Below are 20246 nucleotides of genomic sequence, written 5' to 3'. Positions count from 1 at the left end.
GCTCTCTCCCTCTCCCTTCCTCTATGAAATCAATATATATAAAGAACTCTTTGTGTTTTTTATTTTGTTGTTCCCCAGTTTGTTTCTAATGGAATATAATGTTCTTTATGTGCTGTGTTATGCAAAATAAATGAGATAGAAATGACCCTACCTCTCCAGTAAATTGTATGATTTATGTGGACACATTCACACACTGGAAATACAGATGAGCTCAAATACTACAAGCTCAGAATGAACATTTGAGTATTTAAAACATGAATATTTTGTATTTTCAGAAGATACGGACATAAGATAAGGATATTTGTGCATCATGATGTATGTATTTTAAGAAGATAAAGACATAATTAATGTGAAAATTAGAATTGATGGCTGAGGCCTATGAAAACTAGTTTGTTTCTATCTTGTTGGCCTATTGACCTGTTGCTTATTTTCTTAACCTACTTGACTTCTCTTTCTTAGGTCAATTCTTACGAACTTATTTTAGCTATAAAATAAAGGAAAAAATGGTGAAATAGATTCTGTAGTACTCTCTTAAACCAGTATATTCTGTAGTCAGTAGGTTTAAAACTCTGGGATGAGAACATGGTGAAAATATTTTTAAGTGGCTGTCTGATTACATATTTGCTATAAAAATACTTTATTTATATCTCTATAGGTTGGCAAATAAACAAGACAAGGAAGGGGCTTTAGGAGAAGCTGATGTGATTGAAAGTCTGTCTCTGGAAAAAATGGTCAATGAACACAAGTGCCTATGTCAGATAGTAAGTTTTGGGGTTTGTTTTCCTTTTTCCCTATGAAATATGTTCAGTATAACTTAGTTTTTGTAAAGGTGAAAGGCAATTAGGTGGCAGACAGCTAACAAAATAATGTGTTAGTGTTTTAAAAGAACTTTTTTTTTTTTTAACCTAGGAAATCACATTCTCACTGTTTTTGTTGTTATTATTTAATACTAGTAGCCTGCACATAAATCCGTGCTCCAGTAGCTCGCCAGTAGCTCATTGCTGCCCTCCAGTAGCTCTCCACCTGCTGCCCTGCCTCCTCCTGTAGCTTGCTGCCCCACCTTTCTGCTGACTTGTGATCCGGTCATTACATGGTCGGTCATTAGGCATGTTACATATTTATTATATAGGATTGTAATATTTGATTTCTATTTAGTTGTTATTGACTTCCATAAACTGTCTTTTGAGATTTCAAAGACTCTAGATTTGCTTTTTGTTTAAGATAGTGCTGACAAGCTATACATCTTGCTATACTTTAAAAAAAAAATACATTTTTATTGATTTTGGAGAGGAAGGGAGTGGAAGAGAGAAGAAACATCAATGATGAGAGAGAATCATTGATTGGCTGCCTCCTACACTCCTGTTATTGGGGATTGAGCCCACCACATGAGCATGTGTCTTGACAGGGAATCGGCAAACCATGACCTCCTGATTCATAAGTTGATGCTCAACCACTGAGCCATGCCAACCAGATAAATTTTTTAAATGGTAAAAAAAACATATAAATACAAAATTTAAACATACGAGAGGTTTGCAATGAGTTTTGAAAAATCTCATCAAGAGAGTTATATAATCTTAAGAAAGATGGGCAGAAGATGTAAGTATTCTGGTTTCAGAAGATGGAGACATTAGATTGTCAATCTTAAAAGATGATTTCTGCTATTAATTCCTTAAGGACTGGAAGTTCGATTTTGTCTTCCAGTGAGTTTGTTTTAACTGGCACTGTTGACTTCCTGTGTTATAGTATCTCTCACAGCTTACAGATATTATACTTGAAATATTTCAGCTCCTATGTCCTAATGTTAGTGGTCATCGCAATGGTATATTTTGTGAATTAAATAAGCAGGTGCTTTATATCATTCATTTAAGGGGTTAATTTTGATTTACAATAATTATACTTACTGGTTTTTGAGTAGATTTTTGTGGAGAACTTTTAGTTTTCATGTTTAAGCCAAATAAATTGGTGTTTTTCAGGAACCTTGTTCAGCAATCTTGGGATCTGGAAAGAAAATTGACAAATCCATTAAAAAGGGCCTTTATTGGCTGCTAGATATCATTGCAAGAGATTTTGATGCCTTAAATGAACGCATCCAAAAGGACACAACAGAACAACGTGCTCTTGAGGAACAAGAGAAACGAGAAAGGGCTGAACGAGTGCGAAAATTACGAGAAGAAAGGTAAGTAGATTAATTTTGTACCACAGTCCACTGTCATTTATTGAGAAACCCTTCTTTAACCTCAGCAAAGACAGAAGCAAGCTGATAGGGGATCAATCAACTGAAGCAAAATCTGATATTCAACACTAGTTTTCTCACAAAATAAACTAAATTATACTGTTTTGGTTTTTTTAAATATATTTTTCAAATTATTTTAAAAATATATTTCCTGAAAGGAAACTTTTAAACTAAATTTATCAAACTTTGAATTAAAAAAACAATGATTTCATAAATTCTACCACAGAATCACTTCTAATAATCTTAATTCTGTAAAAAAGTACTCATATTTGATTAAAATACAAATTTGGTACTTTATCCCAAGATTTCTCTCCATCCCCTCCCCCCCAACTAGATAGTTGCATAGTAGGGGAGAAATCAAAAGATATTTAAGTGAGCTCTTACAAGATCTAAAGTTGTCTTCCATATACCTAAGAAATATTAGCCTTCTATATGCTCTAACATATTTGCAGCCTAGTAGACATAAACCCACTAAACTGCCTTTGTTGTGCCTTTGTGAAGTATTTTCTTACACTGAAAGGAAATCCTCTGATTAAAGGTATCTTTCATTTAATTTAGAGGTGGGACTTGAAGGAAAAAAATACTTGTAGAGATAAATCCTATTGCCAAGTGCTCAATAATATGAACAGATCATTTATCTAGGATCTCTCTTGATACTGATTGAAGTTTTAGTTCCTGTGAGAAATTTGGTATTCTAAATACAAAAAAATATATATTTTTGTAAATATACAAAAATTTGGTATATTTTTTATGATGTAAAGCTCAGTAAACCAATCATTAATGTAGTTCTACCTTTTATATACTTATAAAAATAAAGTATATGACTATACTTTTCTGAAGACTCCTTTGCTTTTTTTCCATTAAGAAAACAAACAAAGAGAACAAAAATATTGAGCTGGATAAAAGAAATCTGATGTTAGTTATTCCCCCACCCCCAGTTCTTACCTTTTCCATAAAGATGTTCTAGGTCATGTGATGGCAGGCTTTTCTAATACCCATTCCCCTTTCCTCCTTCCTCTTAGCCATACTATGTGTGGTCTAAGGTCTCTACTGTTGAGCACAGTCTCCATAATTAAAAATAAATTGGAATTTAGAGAGGAGTTATTTAAAAAAAAAACTTTTTACTTTATTAAATCCAATCTTAAAGTAACAAATATTTTTAAAAAACTGTAAAAAAATTAATTCTTGGTATCTGAAAATAGTAGTATAATACTAGATACCTGAAACTGCTTGCTAATAAATTAGTAACATTAATAACAATTACTGTGCTATAAGTGCTTTCACATATATTATTTTAGCTGAAACAACCCTATGAAGTAGATATTTTTATCCACATGAGAAAACTGTCATTCAAACATCCAGATACATGTCCAAGGTCACAGAGGTCGTAAATTGCTGACCTCTAAGTCTTGATTTGCTATGTTCAGAATGAAAGGATAGGTCTTTCCATCAGAGGACATAATTAATAAATGTCATAGTAATGAACATTCACATTGCTGTACTATAGTTGCAGCCCATTTGCAGATCTACACTAGTCACCAGCTACTTGTTTATAACTTAATTACTCTTCATGTATGGGGCAACATTAACTAAAAGTCACAGAGATAGTGAATGTTTCAGTAGTAACAAATATGGAAATACTTAATATAAGTGAGATAGTGCAACTTATCTTTATAGCCTCTTCTATTATGCAAACTAGCAGTCATTATCTAGTTCATATATGATAAGTAATTTGATACAGTACTTGAGAAGAGGATTAACAAGAGGATTCATTTATCTGTTAACATCAATGAAGAGGACAGCACTGGTTTGGGATGGTAATTAATAAATTGATAAATATAATAACTTAGCACATAGGATAATTAATATGCACTGTTGACATTAAGAAATCAGCCATAGGGAATGCTATTTTTGTCATTTCTATCTTTTAAAAGTTCAAATGAATAATCTTTACAGAGGGGTAGAGGCCTGTAAACTGCATAAGGATTTCTGAAAATCTCTCAATAATTTAAAGCCATATCAAGATGTTTAAATTACTAAACTTAATAGCCTTAAAACTATTTCAAGTGTTCTTAAACATGGTTCAGCATTTTCTCAGGAATTACAATTTTTTCCCCTCAAACAATAGAGAACAAAGAGAGCGAGAGCAGGCTGAACTCGATGGAACCAATGGTCTGGCTGAGGTGGATCCAGAACCAATTATTGTTAATCCTTTCCAGCCGATAGCAACTGTAATCATTGAGGTATGGATGGTGCAAATGTGATATTTATATCGTAAGTTTTAAAGTTGGCAGGGAATTGGGAAAGGAGGTAGGGAGGTAGAAATAAGTATTTCACCAGAGGCCCATTACCATTATTTATAAAAAAAATAAATAAATAAAAAATAAAAAAAAAAATTAAGTGGAATAGACAGGTTAAGATTTGCATCCTCTTCAAATTTATCTTCAGATCTAGCATAAACAGGAAATCTGATTTTAGAATTCACTGAGAATGAAAATGAAGATTGAATGTAGCAACTGTAATAGTTACTGTTCTGATAAATCATTTTTTGGCATTTATTTCAGCTGGTGGTAATATATTTGCTCTTATTTACATTGTCTCTTTGGCCCTGTATCGCTGTTACTATCATCTCTTTACAGTAATATTTAGATGCATAAATGAATTTCTAATTGTTTACCCAGGATACTGAAGAGTGTTTGAAATTATGATAAACTAGAGGCCTGGTGCATGAAATTTGTGCACAGGGGGTGGGGGGTGTCCCTCAGCCCAGCCTGCACTCTCTCTAATTGGACATCCCTCTCATAATCCAGGATTGCTGGCTCTCAACCGCTCATCTGCCTGCCTGCCTGATTGCTCCTAACCTAAGGTGACGAGACGTCCCTCTTTTGGCGGGACAGTCCCAATTTTTAACAATTTGTCCCGCGTCCCACAGCGTTTTAAAGAAGTCCAAAAGATTTAAAAGAACCTTTCAAAAAAATCGGGACTTTTTTAAAATGCCGCGGGACGCAGGACAAATTGTTAAAAATCGGGACTGTCCTGCCAGAAGCGGGACGTATGGTCACCTTATCCTAACTGCTTCTGTCTGACAGCCTGATCACCCCCTAACCACTTCCTTGCCAGCCTGATTGACATCTAACTGCTTCCCTGCAGACCTGGTCACCCCCAACTGCCCTTTCCTGCAGGCCTGGCTCCCCCCAACTGCCCTCCCCTGCTGGCACTGGTCAACCCTAACTGCCCTCCCCTGCTGGCACTGGTCACCCCTAACTGCCCTTCCTTGCAGCCTGGTCACCCTCAACTGCCCTCCCCTGCCGACTTGATTACCCCTAACTGCCCTCCCCTGCCAGCCATCTTGTGGCAGCCATTGCGTCCACATGGGGACAGCTATCTTTGACCACATGGGGGTGGCCATCTTGTATGTTGGAGTGATGGTCAATTTGCATATCACTCTTTTATCAGATAGGATTCTATTTGTGAATATGATTTATTTTTTTATTTTAATTATCAGTAATTTTACCAAAATTAATTTGTAGATTATAATCATGAAGTTAAGTGTGTGTGTGGGTGTGTGTGTGTGTGTGTGTGTGTGTGTGCGCACACGCACTTGCACGTATTTGTGTCTTTGTTTTCATTTTTGACAGAGAATTTGCATTAGACTTACTTTAATTGGCCTCAGCAGCCAAGCCTCCTCAAAGGCAGAGCTTCCTCAACTTTCCCTCTATTCACCAGAGCTTAATGTGGCAGTTGGTTTATTGGTCCCACTGCCTGCATGCTCTCCATTCCTCTTCCCCTGTCACTGCCTCCTTCCACACAGGTGCTCATCGGGAAAGGTGGATGATTGTTTTCTCCTGGGGCTGCTGCTGAGGAGGGAGGCAGCTCCGTAGGTAAGAAGATGATTGGGTAATCTTGGTATTCCTTTAATTTGCAAATTAGTTGGTAATATGAATTATTTATATTTAAGTTTCTTAGGTACCAGAAGGTTAATGGTACTTAGTCTTTTTATTAATCCCATTGCATTTAACTGTGTGCTTTTCTAAGTATAGTAAAATTGTCTTAATAACTTAAGCTATCCTTTTGTCTCCATCCTATTAAATATTATTTTTGCCAAGTTTTCTTTTATGCTCTTTAAAAATATTGATGAAGAAGAGGGAAATCAACTTTGACTCTTCACTTTGAAACATTTAGTTATGTGTGTAATAAAGCTCACCTTGTAAATGATAGCCAATTTTATAGTACCACTAGAAGCCTTAAGCACAAAATTCGTGCAAGGGGCTTAGCCCTTGCAGCTGCAGCTTCGTCCAGAAGGTTGTTCGGAAGGTCATTTGGCTGTCAGGTCTAATTAGCATATTATGCTTTTATTATTATAGAATTATAGATGGTTATTTAGAAAAGGCCTTAGTACTTCTACCAACATTGTATTTTTTACTTAATGAAGATGTAAAAATATCTTATATTGAAAGTCCCTGAATTAATTAGTGGCATGGGGAACATGCACTTATTATGCTATTAAGCTACAATAATTTTAAGATGATGGATCAGTAAATAAATGAAACAAATGAAAACCAATTACTTGTAGACTATTTTATACCAAGTATATTTTCTTTTTACACAAAATTTCAAAATGTTTGTATTTTAGAGAAGCACCTCACATTCCTTTTATTTTTATCACAAATAATAAAACTGGTGAGGTATTGGTTCCAGAACAGATAGAGAGACTAATGGAACATTGGTAAACATGCAATAAACATAATTATGTCTGAGCATTTTGTATAAGATAAAGGTGACATTTCAAATGTGGGAGAAGAGGATTTTGGGACAACTGAATAATCATTTTGCAAAAAGTAAAATTAATAAACACTGTATATACCAAATTAAAACCCCAGAAGACTTAAAGGTATTTAAAAAAAATAAGCCTTAAAAATACTAGCACATAATATAAACATTTGTATATATGTGGAGGAGGAAAAACTTTCAAAGCAGGACAATCAAACCACAAGTCAATAAATAAAAATAGATCTTATTATATTCCATTTTTAAGAGCTTTTCTGCAAAGTTACAGGCAATGACCAAACCCTAAGGAAAAATATTTGAGACACATAGGACAAAAAAAAAAAAAAAGAAATCTTAAAAATTACTATAAAAATAATGATAATAAAATAGAAAAGGGTACATTGGTGTACAAGGGTAATTTCCTAAAGAAAAATAAGCATGGCAATAATATTATTTAATAGTTCGCCTTCATAGTGATAAACAGTAATGAAATCAGCAGGTTAAACCAACACTAAGGTAAAAACATTTATTTAGTAGTTTCAACCTTTTGCCTACGGTGTAAATTGATATTCATTTTTCTGAAGTGAAGTTTGTAGTGTGTTACATTTTAAAATGTATTTACCCATTACCAACAATTCCAGTGTTAGGAATTTATTCTAAATAATTCAATAGTTGTGTATTGTTTTTTTAATAGTGAAAATTGAAAGTAACCTCTTAGTTCTCGATTGGGAATTGGTAAAATAAGTTATGGTATAACAATTCAAAATGATAATATAATTGGTGAAAGTAATCATAGCTAACACTTTATGAAGTGTCAGGCACTATTTAAAAAATATGTATATTCTTAATTAAAAACTTTAGTTCTTTTTTGTTTAAAAACAAATACATTAATATGTACATATAAACAGTCTATCACATTTTTGTATGTTTGTGGGTGGTGTATGTCTGTATGTGTGCGGTAGGCAAAGAGAAGCATCTCTTAGTGATGATATACCAACTAGTGGTTATCTCTAGATTGTAGAATTACTGGTAGTAGTTGTTTCATTCTTTTATACAATATGTTTTCTGAATGTTTGGTAATTAGTATATTTTAGTGATATTTTTAACAAATAATTTTAATGGAAATATCGCAGTCCCTGACGGTATAGGAAACTCTTGGATTATTTTATTTTTCTCTTAAAATTATCATAGATACAACTGTTATATTAAAGATGATATATTTCATTTTTCTTAGAATGAAAACAAACTTGAAAGAGAGAAAAAGAGGCAAAATGCGGAGAAAGACTGTGATGCTTGCCCCCTGAGAAATAACACGGAGCGTGAGCAGATGGAGACACAGAGCCAGATCAGTGACAGTAGCCAAAAAAGCAATGAGTTTGGAACCATAGAAAACTATGACGGAGCATTAACACAGCAGTTGGAGAATGAAGATGAGGCAGACCAGCCATCATCAGAATCAGGTAAATTTAGTTATTAAATAAAAAAGATAAATATATATATAACTTTACTTCTTTCACCTGTCATCATTATTTTCACACAAAATATATTTTTGTCTGCAAATGCAGTATTTATCATGGGTTTCTCATGGTTTTTACTCATTAGTTTGCCAACTTATGTTTTTATTCATGATTCCTTAAAATATAGTCTTTTGTAATGAATTTCAGCAGAAAAAAATTTTTTTTAATATATGTTATTGATTTTTTACAGAGAGGAAGAGAGAGGGATAGAGAGTTAGAAACATCGATGAGAGAGAATCATTGATCAGCTGCCTCTTGCACACCCCCTACTGGGGATCTGCCCACAACCAAGGTACATGCCCTTGACCGGAATCGATCCTGGGACCTTTCAGTCTGCAGGTCGACACTCTATCCACTGAGCCAAACCAGTTTCGGCAGAAATTTTTCTTATTTTACTTTCATAAATTTGGAATATATTATAGCATAGCCCCAGGAATTCTCGGAATGTATTTAATACCTTTCAAGCTTTTTGAGGTTTTTGTTTGTTTCTTTTTAAGCCTCATAATGCTACAGTCAGCATCACTTTATTTATTGATATGCTATTTCTGTAGGATACAGACATAATCAGTTGAACATTATAAGTCTTATCAAATAGTTATTTTCCTCTTATTTTAATACTATCAAATTTTCAGTTCATAATTACTTTTGTTTTTCTCAGTGGTTATATAATTTAACAGCAAATTCATGTATTTTGGTATCATAAAGACACAGCCTGTGTCTGGAATCAGACAACCTGGAATAGAACCCTGACTTTTCCATCTACTAGACATGTGCTATGTTATATGACGTTCTTCAGTCTTCCTCATCTCTAAAATGGAAATAAGCATCATTTTGTACATGGATTTTAGGGTTACTTATGGAAAAAAATAACTCTACAGTGTTCGAGCACAGGCCTGACACATGGGAGCTACCTAGTACTGTGATTATTAGTTTCTTGCCATTCCTAGTTAGCAGTTTGGCTCCATTATATATGAGAATTTTTATACAGTATCAAAAAGTTCATAAAAATAGATTTTAATCTTGAGGTATAGATTAGCTAACATGGATACTTTGCTATTTAGCAATAATTAGATTCGAAAGTTATTTTTTAAATTAAAATCTTTATTGTTCAGATTATTACAGTTGTTCCTCTTTTTTCCCCTATAGCTCCCCTCCACTCAGTTCCCACCGCACCCAATGCCCTTACCTCTGCCACTATCCTCATCCATAGGTGTATGATTTTTGTCCAGTCTCTTCCCAAGAATTGTCAGTCCACTCCCTTTCTATACCCCTGATTCTATTATATTCACCAGATTATTCTGTTCATCAGATTTTTTATTCACTTGATTTTTAGATTCACTTGTTGATAGATATGTATTTGTTGTTCATAATTTTTATCTTTACCTTTTTTCTTCTTCCTCTTCTTAAAGAATACCTTTCAGCATTTCATATAATACTGGTTTGGTGGTGATGAACTCCTTTAGCTTTTTCTTATCTGTGAAGCTCTTTATCTATCCTTCAATTCTGAACGATAGCTTTGCTGGGTAGAGTAATCTTGGTTGTAGGTTGTTGCTACCGGTATTCATCACTGAATATTTCTTGCCACTCTCTTCTGGCCTGCATAGTTTCTGTTGAGAAATCAGCTGACAGTTGTATGGGTGCTCCCTTGTAGGTAACTGTTTTTCTCTTGCTGCTTTTAATATTCTCTTTGTCTTTTGCTCTTGGCATTTTAATTATGATGTGTTTTGGTGTGGTCCTCGTTGGATTCCTTTTGTTTGGAGTTTTCTGTGCTTCTGTACTCGTAAGTCTATATCTTTCACCAGGTGGGGGAAGTTTTCTGTCATTATTTCTTCAAATAGGTTTTCAGTGTCTTGCTCTCTTTCTTCTTCTGGCATCCCCATAATTTGGATGTTGGTATGCTTGAAGTTGTCCCAGAGGTTCCTTACACTATCTTTGGATTCATATTTTTGGATTCTTTATTCTTTTTGCTTTTCCAGATGGGTGTTGTTTGCTTCTTTGTATTTCAAATATTTGACTTGATTCTTACGATCCTCTAGTCTGCTGTTGGGTCTCTTTATATTATTTTTTATTTCAGACAGTGTATGCTTAATTTCTAGTTGTTTTTTGTTTGTTTGTTTTTTCATATTCTCGAGGGTCTCATTAAATTTATCAGCGGTTTCTAGGAAATTCTTGAAAAACCTTGTAACCGTGGTTATATCCAGTAGTTTGCTTTCCTCCATTTCTGTTGTTTGTGACCTGTTTCTTTTTCTCCACATTTTGGCTGCTTCCCTGTGTTGATATAGTGGCTTTGTGTGCTAGGTGTCCTATAGGGCCCAGTGGCTCAGCCTACCTAGTTACCTGAGGTGGACATTCTAGGTGCACCCCTTTGTGGGCACAGTTTTGTTATAGTTAAGCCTTGGTTTTTGTTGGTATCACTGGGAGGAATTGACCTCCAGGCCAATTGGCTGTGAGGATCAGCTCTGTCTACACTGGGAGAATTTCTGTGCTGGAGACACCCTTATGGGGAAGACTTGCTCCAGTGGGGCTTTGGTGCTCACTGAGTCTGCCCCCTGAGTCTGTCCCTTTTGGATCTGAGGAGTTGTAATTTGGGTGGTCCCACTCTGAGCCCTGGGTACATTGGCTCTTGGATCTCCAAGGAGGTGCTAATTTAGCCTCTGCCTGAGGCCACCCAGCAGGAGCTATGGAGAGAGCTGCAGATCCCTCTTCTTTGCTTGGATTTTGGAGGTGCCCAGATGAGGCCCAGCTGTGAAGAAATGCATGCTGCTGTGGGGCCTTGGGCCTTATTTTGGATGTTCTGGGTCTCTCTGACTCAGCTGCAGTTTGTTAGGTAAATTTAGATTTCAAAGACCAGGCCATTCATATGCAAATGCCTCTGCTCACCTTGGCTGGGGCGGGGTCTCATGGCAGAGCAAACAGCAATGGCTTCTCCTTAGCCCCACCCTAAGAGGCCCCCAGGTCTCAGTTTTCCTTGCTAATTGCTGCAAGCACCTCTGAGATAAAGCTGCCCTTGAGTTCCACCTGCTGCCAGATTGTCCAGTTTCTCTCTAGGTCCCCAGAGTCTCGCCAGGAACTGGAGTTCAGAGCAGTCAGGAGCTTAGCTTGTGTCTCCCGGTGGATTGAAAAAGCCAGCTGTGTACTCAGTTGCCAGCCCTCTCTGCATGCACACCTCCATACCTCTGCACTTTACTTCTGCAGCTCCTCTGAATCTCAGTGTGCTTTTCTCTTTCCTTCTAGTTGTAGAATTTCCACTTAGCCAGCCTTCCTGTGGTTCTTGATGATGTCCTTTTTGTCTTTTAGTTATAGTTTTGAATTGGTTGTGCGAGGCAGCAAGTTCAGATATTTACCTATGCTGCCATCTTGGTTTTCTCCGAAAGTTATACTTCTTGTAAGTGGGGAAGTTAGAGTAGCCATATTCGGACCCATAGCTCAGTTAGAAGAGTTACACAGAAGGTAGACTTAGAGTAGTCTCTCAATATATTTAAAGAACTTTTTCTAACACAAACACATTGTTAAAGAGCAAAATCATTTGACAGATATTTGAAAATAAAGTGTAGGAAGATGTAAGATAGTCAATCATAAAACTATAATAATTGTTATAATTAACATTTTATTTTATAATTTATAACATGGTTTCAGATGCCTTATGTTATTATTTAGCATAGCAGTCCTAGGATATATTATTCCCATTATACAGAATAGGAAACCAGGAACTTGAAGAGGTTGAGTAACTTATTTAAAGTTAACTGCCACTCGTCCAAAACGGAAACCATCCTCACCAGCCATGATATTTTGAATTTAATTTAAAAAATCAATTTGCAATGAATATTATAACAGTAAATATATTACTCATAATTTAGGTGTCCTTGAATATTTTCAGTTGAAAATTCTCACAAAAAAAATATTTTTTAAGGTGTCTATAGATGGTTATGGCGTTTAAAATCATACATCTTGTCTGTGGCTGGGGTGAGACCCCACTTCAGATCATGTGGTCTATCTTTTATGCTCTTTCATGACCCAAGTTACTGTCCATCCTAAAGTACCATATCATTCTGGAGGCTCTCTTTGCTTTCTCTTAGCTGTAAAGCTTGTAGTCCTAATTATAGAAAGATGTCTTTGTTTCTATCTGTAGTAAATGTGTCAAATGGCACTAACTGATTTAGAAAATATGTTTCTAAATATTGTTGCCTTTTTCATTGCTTTGTTTACACTAGGGTGTCCCCCCAAAATATATACACATACTGTGAGTAATTATAAAGGCAGTGTTTATTAAAATACATTTCATTTTCAAAATTGAGCTATTAGCTATTATAGTGTGTATACATTTTTAAAAATAATTTCTTAGGTAATAGATAATTCCCATTTTAGAAAATATATTATATAGTATATAAAGTTAGTTTGGGATTGTCAATGAAAATGTTTCAGTAACTTTAATGTTTGGTTATTTAACTACTATGCCATTCCTGGCTTACATTGTTAAAGTCTACATGTTAACAACATACATGTCCTTAAAATGTTATGTGTTTAATTGGAATCTGTAAATATACTGTAATTATTTTTTTCCAAAGAACACAAATTCAGTTCTGCAAATTCTAATGTGGATTTTGATTATATATGTATTTGGGCATATGTTATTTGGGGGTTATTTTAATGGGTAATGTGTTTAGGTTTTATTGGGGTCTTTTTCACACTTCAAAGAATTATTTTAAACCATTTATACCTATATATGGTTTAAATGGAATATATTATATGAACCTTCTTTGTATTCTGAATAACTTCTCTTATAACCTAGAATATAGGCTTTTGTTATTTGTATCATATTCATTAATTATTTAATAAGGAAACATTAATAATTTAATTATTTTTTCAATATATTTTATTTTTTACAGAGAGGAAGGGAGAGGGATAGAGAGATAGAAACATCGATGAGAGAGAAACCAATCAGCTGCCTCCTACACACCTCCCACTGGGGTGTGCCCACAACCAAGGTACATGCCCTTGACCGGAATAGAACCTGGGACCTTTCAGTTTGTAGGCTGATGCTCTTTCCACTGAGCCAAACTGGTTAGGGTGAATAACTTAATTCTTAGTAAAAGCAAGTTCACATTTCATTACTAGTAATAATTTCAAAGTTGAATTCAAAGTATATTTCTATGGTAATAATATCAATATTCTAGTTCTGTTCTTAATTTTTATTATAGAAGTTTAATTTTCCTCCATTCCATGTTTTTATTCTGTAGATAACAGTAAAAAGAAAACTAAGAGACTAAGAATAAAAAGAAGTCACCGTGTAGAACCCGTTAATACAGATGACTCTGCTCCTAAGAGCCCAACACCACCCCCGCCGCCCCCTCCTGGTGAGTAATTTAATATCAATACTGAATTTAGAAATACTGCTTTAAATAATGAAGACAAAGAAAGTAATTATGTAATTTTTATTCAGTATATTCATTATTTTGTGAATTTTTGAAAAGTTAGAGTTCTTTGCTCTCTTTTGTTCATAATTTATCAACGTAAGTTACCTATTGCTTTTTTAACAATCAAAATGTAAAGGTAAAAAAATAAATAAAAATAAATAAAAAAATCTTATGCAGGCACTTCCTAGAATGGATTCAAATCTTACTTAAAATATTATTGCACAGATGCTAAAAGGAATTTAAGCTTACTGAATGGATGGTTAATATGAGCTTTTAAAAAATTGATCTTTCATCCTGAAAGTAAACATTTGAAACCAATATATGTGAATTTTTTCATTATATTTTCAACTTACATACTGACCTAAGTTTTTTTAAGAGGATTAAATGGAATACTGCATGTAAAGTGCTGGGACAGTACCTTGTATACTATATGTGCTCAATAAATACCTAAACATATATGTTTATAGTGTCTTTTTAGCTCAGCCAGAAGGCTTTAGATGGTAACATTTTCCTTTGAGAATTATTTGAAGACTCATTTCTAGTATTCCATTTAATAAGTAAACATTTCTTATAGCCTCTGGTAGGGGTTACAACAGTAGCCTAAAGTTTTTTATGGTAGTGTTGAAGATGAGTATATTTTTAACTGAAGGCAAATAAAAATTTAAAGCAAATGTCATCAGCTTACAGCTTAATTTATCAGCTTAAATTAGAAGTCATTTAAAATGGGATTATGGTTATTCAGTACTGTGTCGTTCAGTATATAGGAATTGACATAAAATGTTATATACATTCATGTCCAGGAAGGGATCCTCTCAACCAATCTAAATATGTATTATATAACAGTGTTTTAAATGTTTTTCTTTTTCTTTAGTTGGCTGGGGAACACCCAAAGTCACTAGACTTCCAAAACTTGAGCCTGTTGGTGAAACACGTCATAATGGTAATGTAAAAGGATCAGTTTTCAAGGATCTGTACTTATTACATTCAATTTTCTTTACCTCATTACTTTAGCAAACTTTTATTTTTGGAAGCCCTTCAAATCTACAGCCATCCTTTTTCATTATACGTCTTCTTTTTCTATTTAATTGTTTTATTCTTAATGCTCTTTGCCTCTGAATAATTTGAATTGATGTTTACCTTAGAATACAGAGATAAAAATGTTCATTCATTATATATTTATGTAAATAGTGATGGATAGGGAAAGGCTTTACAGCAATTTAAATTAAATCGACATTATAGTTACAGTGCTTAAAAACTGCATTATCTTATATGTATGTACTCAGTATACTCAATGATGTCATATAATTGCTCTTCCTCTGCTTCTAATAAGACACCAAGCTACTGAATATTAAAATTAAGTAAAAAGATCAACACAGTTGTAGAATCAGAGACTAATCAAAGTATATTAAATAAACTTCGGCTAACTAGAAAGTTACAAAGGCTTTGTTGCCTCAAGAAAGTAATTTTTTTTTGGATGAAATTGATATAAGGGATAGTCATATGGCATTAGAACTCCACAACTGGAAAACTGGAGAAAGGGCCTTTTGGGAGTAGAGGACTGCCTTGTACCCAGTCAGAAGTTTAGATTTTAGTCTGTCAGCCCAAATTCTTTCAAAGAAATATTTCCGGAATGCAAAAGGATAATATATGTATATTATAGCTCAATAAATTTCTCCATCAGTAACATCCAATTTGCTTTTTGATGACACTGTTTACCCAATCTAGAGACCCATTTATTGGGAGGGGGTGGGGGAGTGGTCAGAAGTGTAATCTTTAAAAAAGCTTTATTTTACTATATAATTTGAAATTATATCAAACTGTATGAAATACTTTAATTCAAAAAGTATGTAAATATAAATGTGCTCTTTGCTTTCTTTTTAAGAATACTATAGGTCAGTAATGAAATATTTCTTTTTATAAGGCCCCTCCCAGTGCCCTGTTATTTTTCCTTCATTTTTCACTTTTGCCCTTTGAGGAGCCAAACATCAAAGAACAGGACATTAAAAAACAACAGTGTATATTATCTAAATTAGAAACAGACTGGCCGAAACCGGTTTGGCTCAGTGGTAGAGCATCGGCCTGCGGACTGAAAGGTCCCGGGTTCGATTCCGGTCAAGGGCATGTACATTGGTTGCAGGCACATCCCCAGTGGGGGGTGTGCAGGAGGCAGCTGGTCGATGTCTCTCTCATCGACGTTTCTAGTTCTCTATCTCTCTCCCTTCCTCTCTGTAAAAAAAACAAAACAAAACAAAAAAACAAAAAAAACAAAAACAGACTGTACAACCTAAGGAAAAGCTCGGAAAACTCATAAAAATACATTAAATTTATACCTCAGGTTGATCCTCAGCATAGAGGCAGCATATACCAACCAAAAACAATAAATAAAAGCAGTAACAACGACTAGAAAAAGCAAAGCCTGGGGGAAGGGGAGATTCTGATTTCTAGAATTACCACACAATTAGATTCAAATATCCAGTGTTCAACAAATAAATCTCAAGGCATATAAAGAAATAGGAAATATGGCTCATTCAAAAGTAAAAATATATTAAAAAGTATTTGTCCCTAAAAAAGATTTAATGGCAGATACAGCAAGCAATGACTTTAAAACAATAATCTTAAGGATACTCAAAAACTAAAGGAAGATCTAGAGAAAATTTTTTAAAAATGTGTGAATGAAATAGAAATATCACTAAAGAGACAGGAAACCTAAAAAAAACACACAAAACCCACAAATTCTGAAGCTGAAAACAATAACTAAAATGTAAAATTTACTAGAAGAATTCGGAAGCAGAAAAAAATAATGATCTTGAAGATAAAAAAAAAAAAATAGGGAGCCCTGGCCAGTGTTGCTCAGTGGTTAGAGTGTTGGTCTGTGCTCCACAGGGTCCTGGGTTGATTCCCAATCAAGGGCACATACCTAAGTTGCAAGTTGAATCCCCAGTCCAGGGCATGTGCTGGAGGCAACCAATTGATGTGTCATATAGATGCTTCTTGCTCCCCCTCTCTCCCTCCCTTTCCACTCTGTCACATCAATGTTTCTCCGACCCCCTTCTCTCTCTCTCTCTCTCTCTCTCTCTCTCTCTCTCTCTCTCTCTCTCTCTGCATGTCCTCCAGTGAGGATTTAAAAAAAAAAAAAAAAGCATATGCAATTCATAAAATGAAAAACCAATAGATTTTTAGGGTTTATCATGAGATCATCTGAGATGCTGATAGGTGCCAATGTTTTGCATATAATTGCAGTTTCCCCCCCACCCCCTAATTTTATACACTTTTTTTTTTTTTTTTGCATTTGGTTCATGGAAAGTAGACAGATACATGGTGAACTAGCATAGATAATTATAGATTAACTATAATTGGCTTGGCACTTACAATGTATTGTGATAAAAAAACAATTTTGTATCGTCAGATGGGAATTTTTTTAAATATATTTTATTGATTTTTTTACAGAGAGGGAGGGAGAGGAATAGAGAGTAGAAGCATCAGAAGCATCGATGAGAGAGAAACATCCATCAGCTGCCTCCTGCACAACCCCTACTGGCAATGTGCCCACAACCAAGATACATGCCCTTGACAGGAATCTAACCTGGGACCCTTCAGTCTGCAGGCTGGTGCTCTATCCATTGAGTCAAACCAGTTTGGGCAGATGGGAATTTTAAAGGAAGATTCTTACTTTTTTTTTTTTTATTATAGACATTTACCTTCATAGCAATTTGATTCTACTTTTCTAATTGCTTTTATTATCTGTACTGCTTATTCAGTGTAACAGATAAGACAAATGCATTCAGAGAAGAGACTATCTAAATTCCCTTTGTAAACACTCAGTCCATACTTCATCAATATGTTACGTATTATACATTATGAAAACTAAATCATATTTATTAAAAAACACCAAATGTACAAACTAAAGAATATTTTCAAATTTTAAAATATGAACAAAGATAAATTTTGTATCTAGTATTACTATTTTTCAGTTTTTCATGTTAAAAGTGTTTGGAACCCTTTATAAAAATGGGTATTAATTAAATTGGTCATACCATTTAGGCACTGAGATCAACTTATATATCCCACAGTTAAGGCAATAAGAAACATACTTTGTAGAATGATTTAAATTTTCTGACAAAGAATACAAAAATCAACTGCAAAAATAATATTTTGGGAAGTGAAAAAAATACTTCTTGCCAGGTTTTCGTAGTTGGACACTGGCTCCCTCGGCAGTTTCTGTTCATGAATGTCTCCAGTAAATTGAGACTCACTGTGTTTGCCTGTCTGTTTGTCCAATATTTGAGGCAGTTGTTTGTCCTGTGACTCCTTTTCCCCCTTACAGATCCAGGAAGAATTCTTGATTTTTCAGTTCTTTTTAGCTATTACTTCATCTTAAGATGGAGTGATGACTTCCAATTTCCTTAAATGCGCATAGAGTTTTGTTAAACGGACATTTGTTAAGTATAGCCCCTGCATGCTGGACGGTGAGCTCAGGTCCTGGGAACCACCAGAGACATTGCAGCAGAGCAGTTATTACTCACAAGTCCTGAGGAAGTAATACATGCCTCCAGGGTCCACAGTGGGCGCCAGGGCAGGTGCAGGCTGGGAGAGCTGCAGGACCTGGGCACTTGCCTTTATTAGGGTCTGTGGGTGATATGCTTTGGTGTTCTCAGGCGAAGGCCACATTGGTCAATTCAAACCAAATAAGGGAGTTTTGTTAAGTTCCACCTCGGTCTTATCTAAAAAAGGCCCTGGAAGCTCGGCGAGGGAGTGTTGAGCACAGGGCCATTGGGAAAGTCATATCAAGAACTTACATTTATTTACATCTCTGCATGTGCTTGCATGAGAGCTACTCTCTGTTTAAGGTCCCCCACAGGTCCCTTGGCCAAACAAAATGAATATTGAGGCAGCAGTATCATGGACTAACTTAGCTAAACTATAGACACAGGCCGAACTGGAAATGGGCCCCTAATACATTTTCAGTATATTTGTTTTACATGATCCTGAACACCTATGCTTCTAGAGTAATTTCAAGGGAATAGGCCAGAAAGCAATTAATTACTGAAATGTTAGATATGCTATTAAATTTATAAGCCAATTTGTGATAATGAAGGGATAGGAACTTATTAAGTTAATAGGACATTTTTGTATCAAATATGTCGTAAATCACTGTACTATTTTGAAGCATCATTGTGAAAGATTCTTACTTACACTAAGATTATTAATTACTTCTTCTCTCAAAATACCTAGAAGAAATCACCATTGAGTAAGAACATGCGTTGTACAAATACTGACTTATCAGGGCTTTGACCATAGGTTGGGAGTATTTGTTATTTTTTTTATTGTAATCTGAATGTGTAATTGGAAACAAATAATGTATACATTAGGTGTAGCTTTTTACTAAATGAAGTAGAGATTAATTTATAATCTAGAGTTAAGAATTTACTCGATTGTCTTTTAAATTTATTTAAGTTTTCTTGGATTTTTATTTTTTTCTTTCATGCTTCATCTGTCAAGTCAGAGTCTCTTTTTATTTTTTAAGGTATTAGTTGGCAAATAATGAATTGTGTCAGAAATATTTATTTACCATAACAGTTTGGTATTTGTATTATTCTTTCTCTACATAGATTTTTATGGGAAGCCACTGCCTCCATTGGCGGTGCGACAGAGACCAAACAGTGATGCTCATGACAGGATCTCATAACCAAGTTGTACAGATGAACCGTCTTAATATCAGCAAGATGAACTAGAAGACCTTCTTTCTGAAAAAATAAAACCCTGTACATTGATGACTGGGACAAGATGACCATAGCAATTTCAGTGAGGAAATTGATAACCAAAGATATCACTGATCTGATAATTACTTATCCATGTTGTTTGTGGTTTAATAAAAAATAAAATAAAATAAAAAACCAGCAGATGGGATGAGCATTATGGACCAAATTACCAAGAGTTAGAATTAACTCTGGTTTATACATCCCCACTCATGGGCATATTCCTGAAGGAAAACCTTTCAGAAAAAGCCAATAGACTTTGCACACTTTCATTACTATTTGTTTAATAGTCTTTATTTCTGTACCATAAACCTTTTTTGCAAGATACATGTGCATGGAAGGGGAACTCTTGGGAATTTATAACCTAAATTTTTAACTTTTTATATTTTTCTAAAACTTTTGTTTAAGAATTTTAATTACTATGATATTGACTGTATACTTTTCTATAGATGCTTTGTTTAAATTGTATCTGGAAATAGAGTTCATGTACTGGACAAACATTAACTATACAAATGATACATTTATATGTTTTGAGATATGTTTTATAATAGTATTGTTC

At 34.6% G+C, this 20246-nt stretch overlaps 1 protein-coding gene across 1 annotated transcript in view; it reads left to right on the top strand.

Annotated features, from left to right (window-relative positions):
* Positions 1-19823, top strand: part of ARL13B (ARF like GTPase 13B) — a 77639-nt gene extending 57816 nt beyond the window's left edge. The window contains exons 4-10 of the mRNA XM_084875482.1: positions 656-761; positions 1974-2176; positions 4362-4476; positions 8235-8460; positions 13755-13871; positions 14803-14871; positions 19541-19823. Coding sequence (XP_084731608.1) covers positions 656-761; positions 1974-2176; positions 4362-4476; positions 8235-8460; positions 13755-13871; positions 14803-14871; positions 19541-19617 — 913 coding nt within the window. The 3' untranslated portion in view covers positions 19618-19823. The remainder of the gene's footprint in view (positions 1-655; positions 762-1973; positions 2177-4361; positions 4477-8234; positions 8461-13754; positions 13872-14802; positions 14872-19540) is intronic.
* Positions 19824-20246: the final 423 nt, after the last annotated feature.

Source organism: Pipistrellus hanaki (genome assembly GCF_964339955.1).
Source record: "Pipistrellus hanaki genome assembly, chromosome: 2".
In the NCBI taxonomy this organism is placed as follows: Eukaryota; Metazoa; Chordata; class Mammalia; order Chiroptera; family Vespertilionidae; genus Pipistrellus; species Pipistrellus hanaki.
This window is presented reverse-complemented; position numbering and strand designations above follow the sequence as displayed.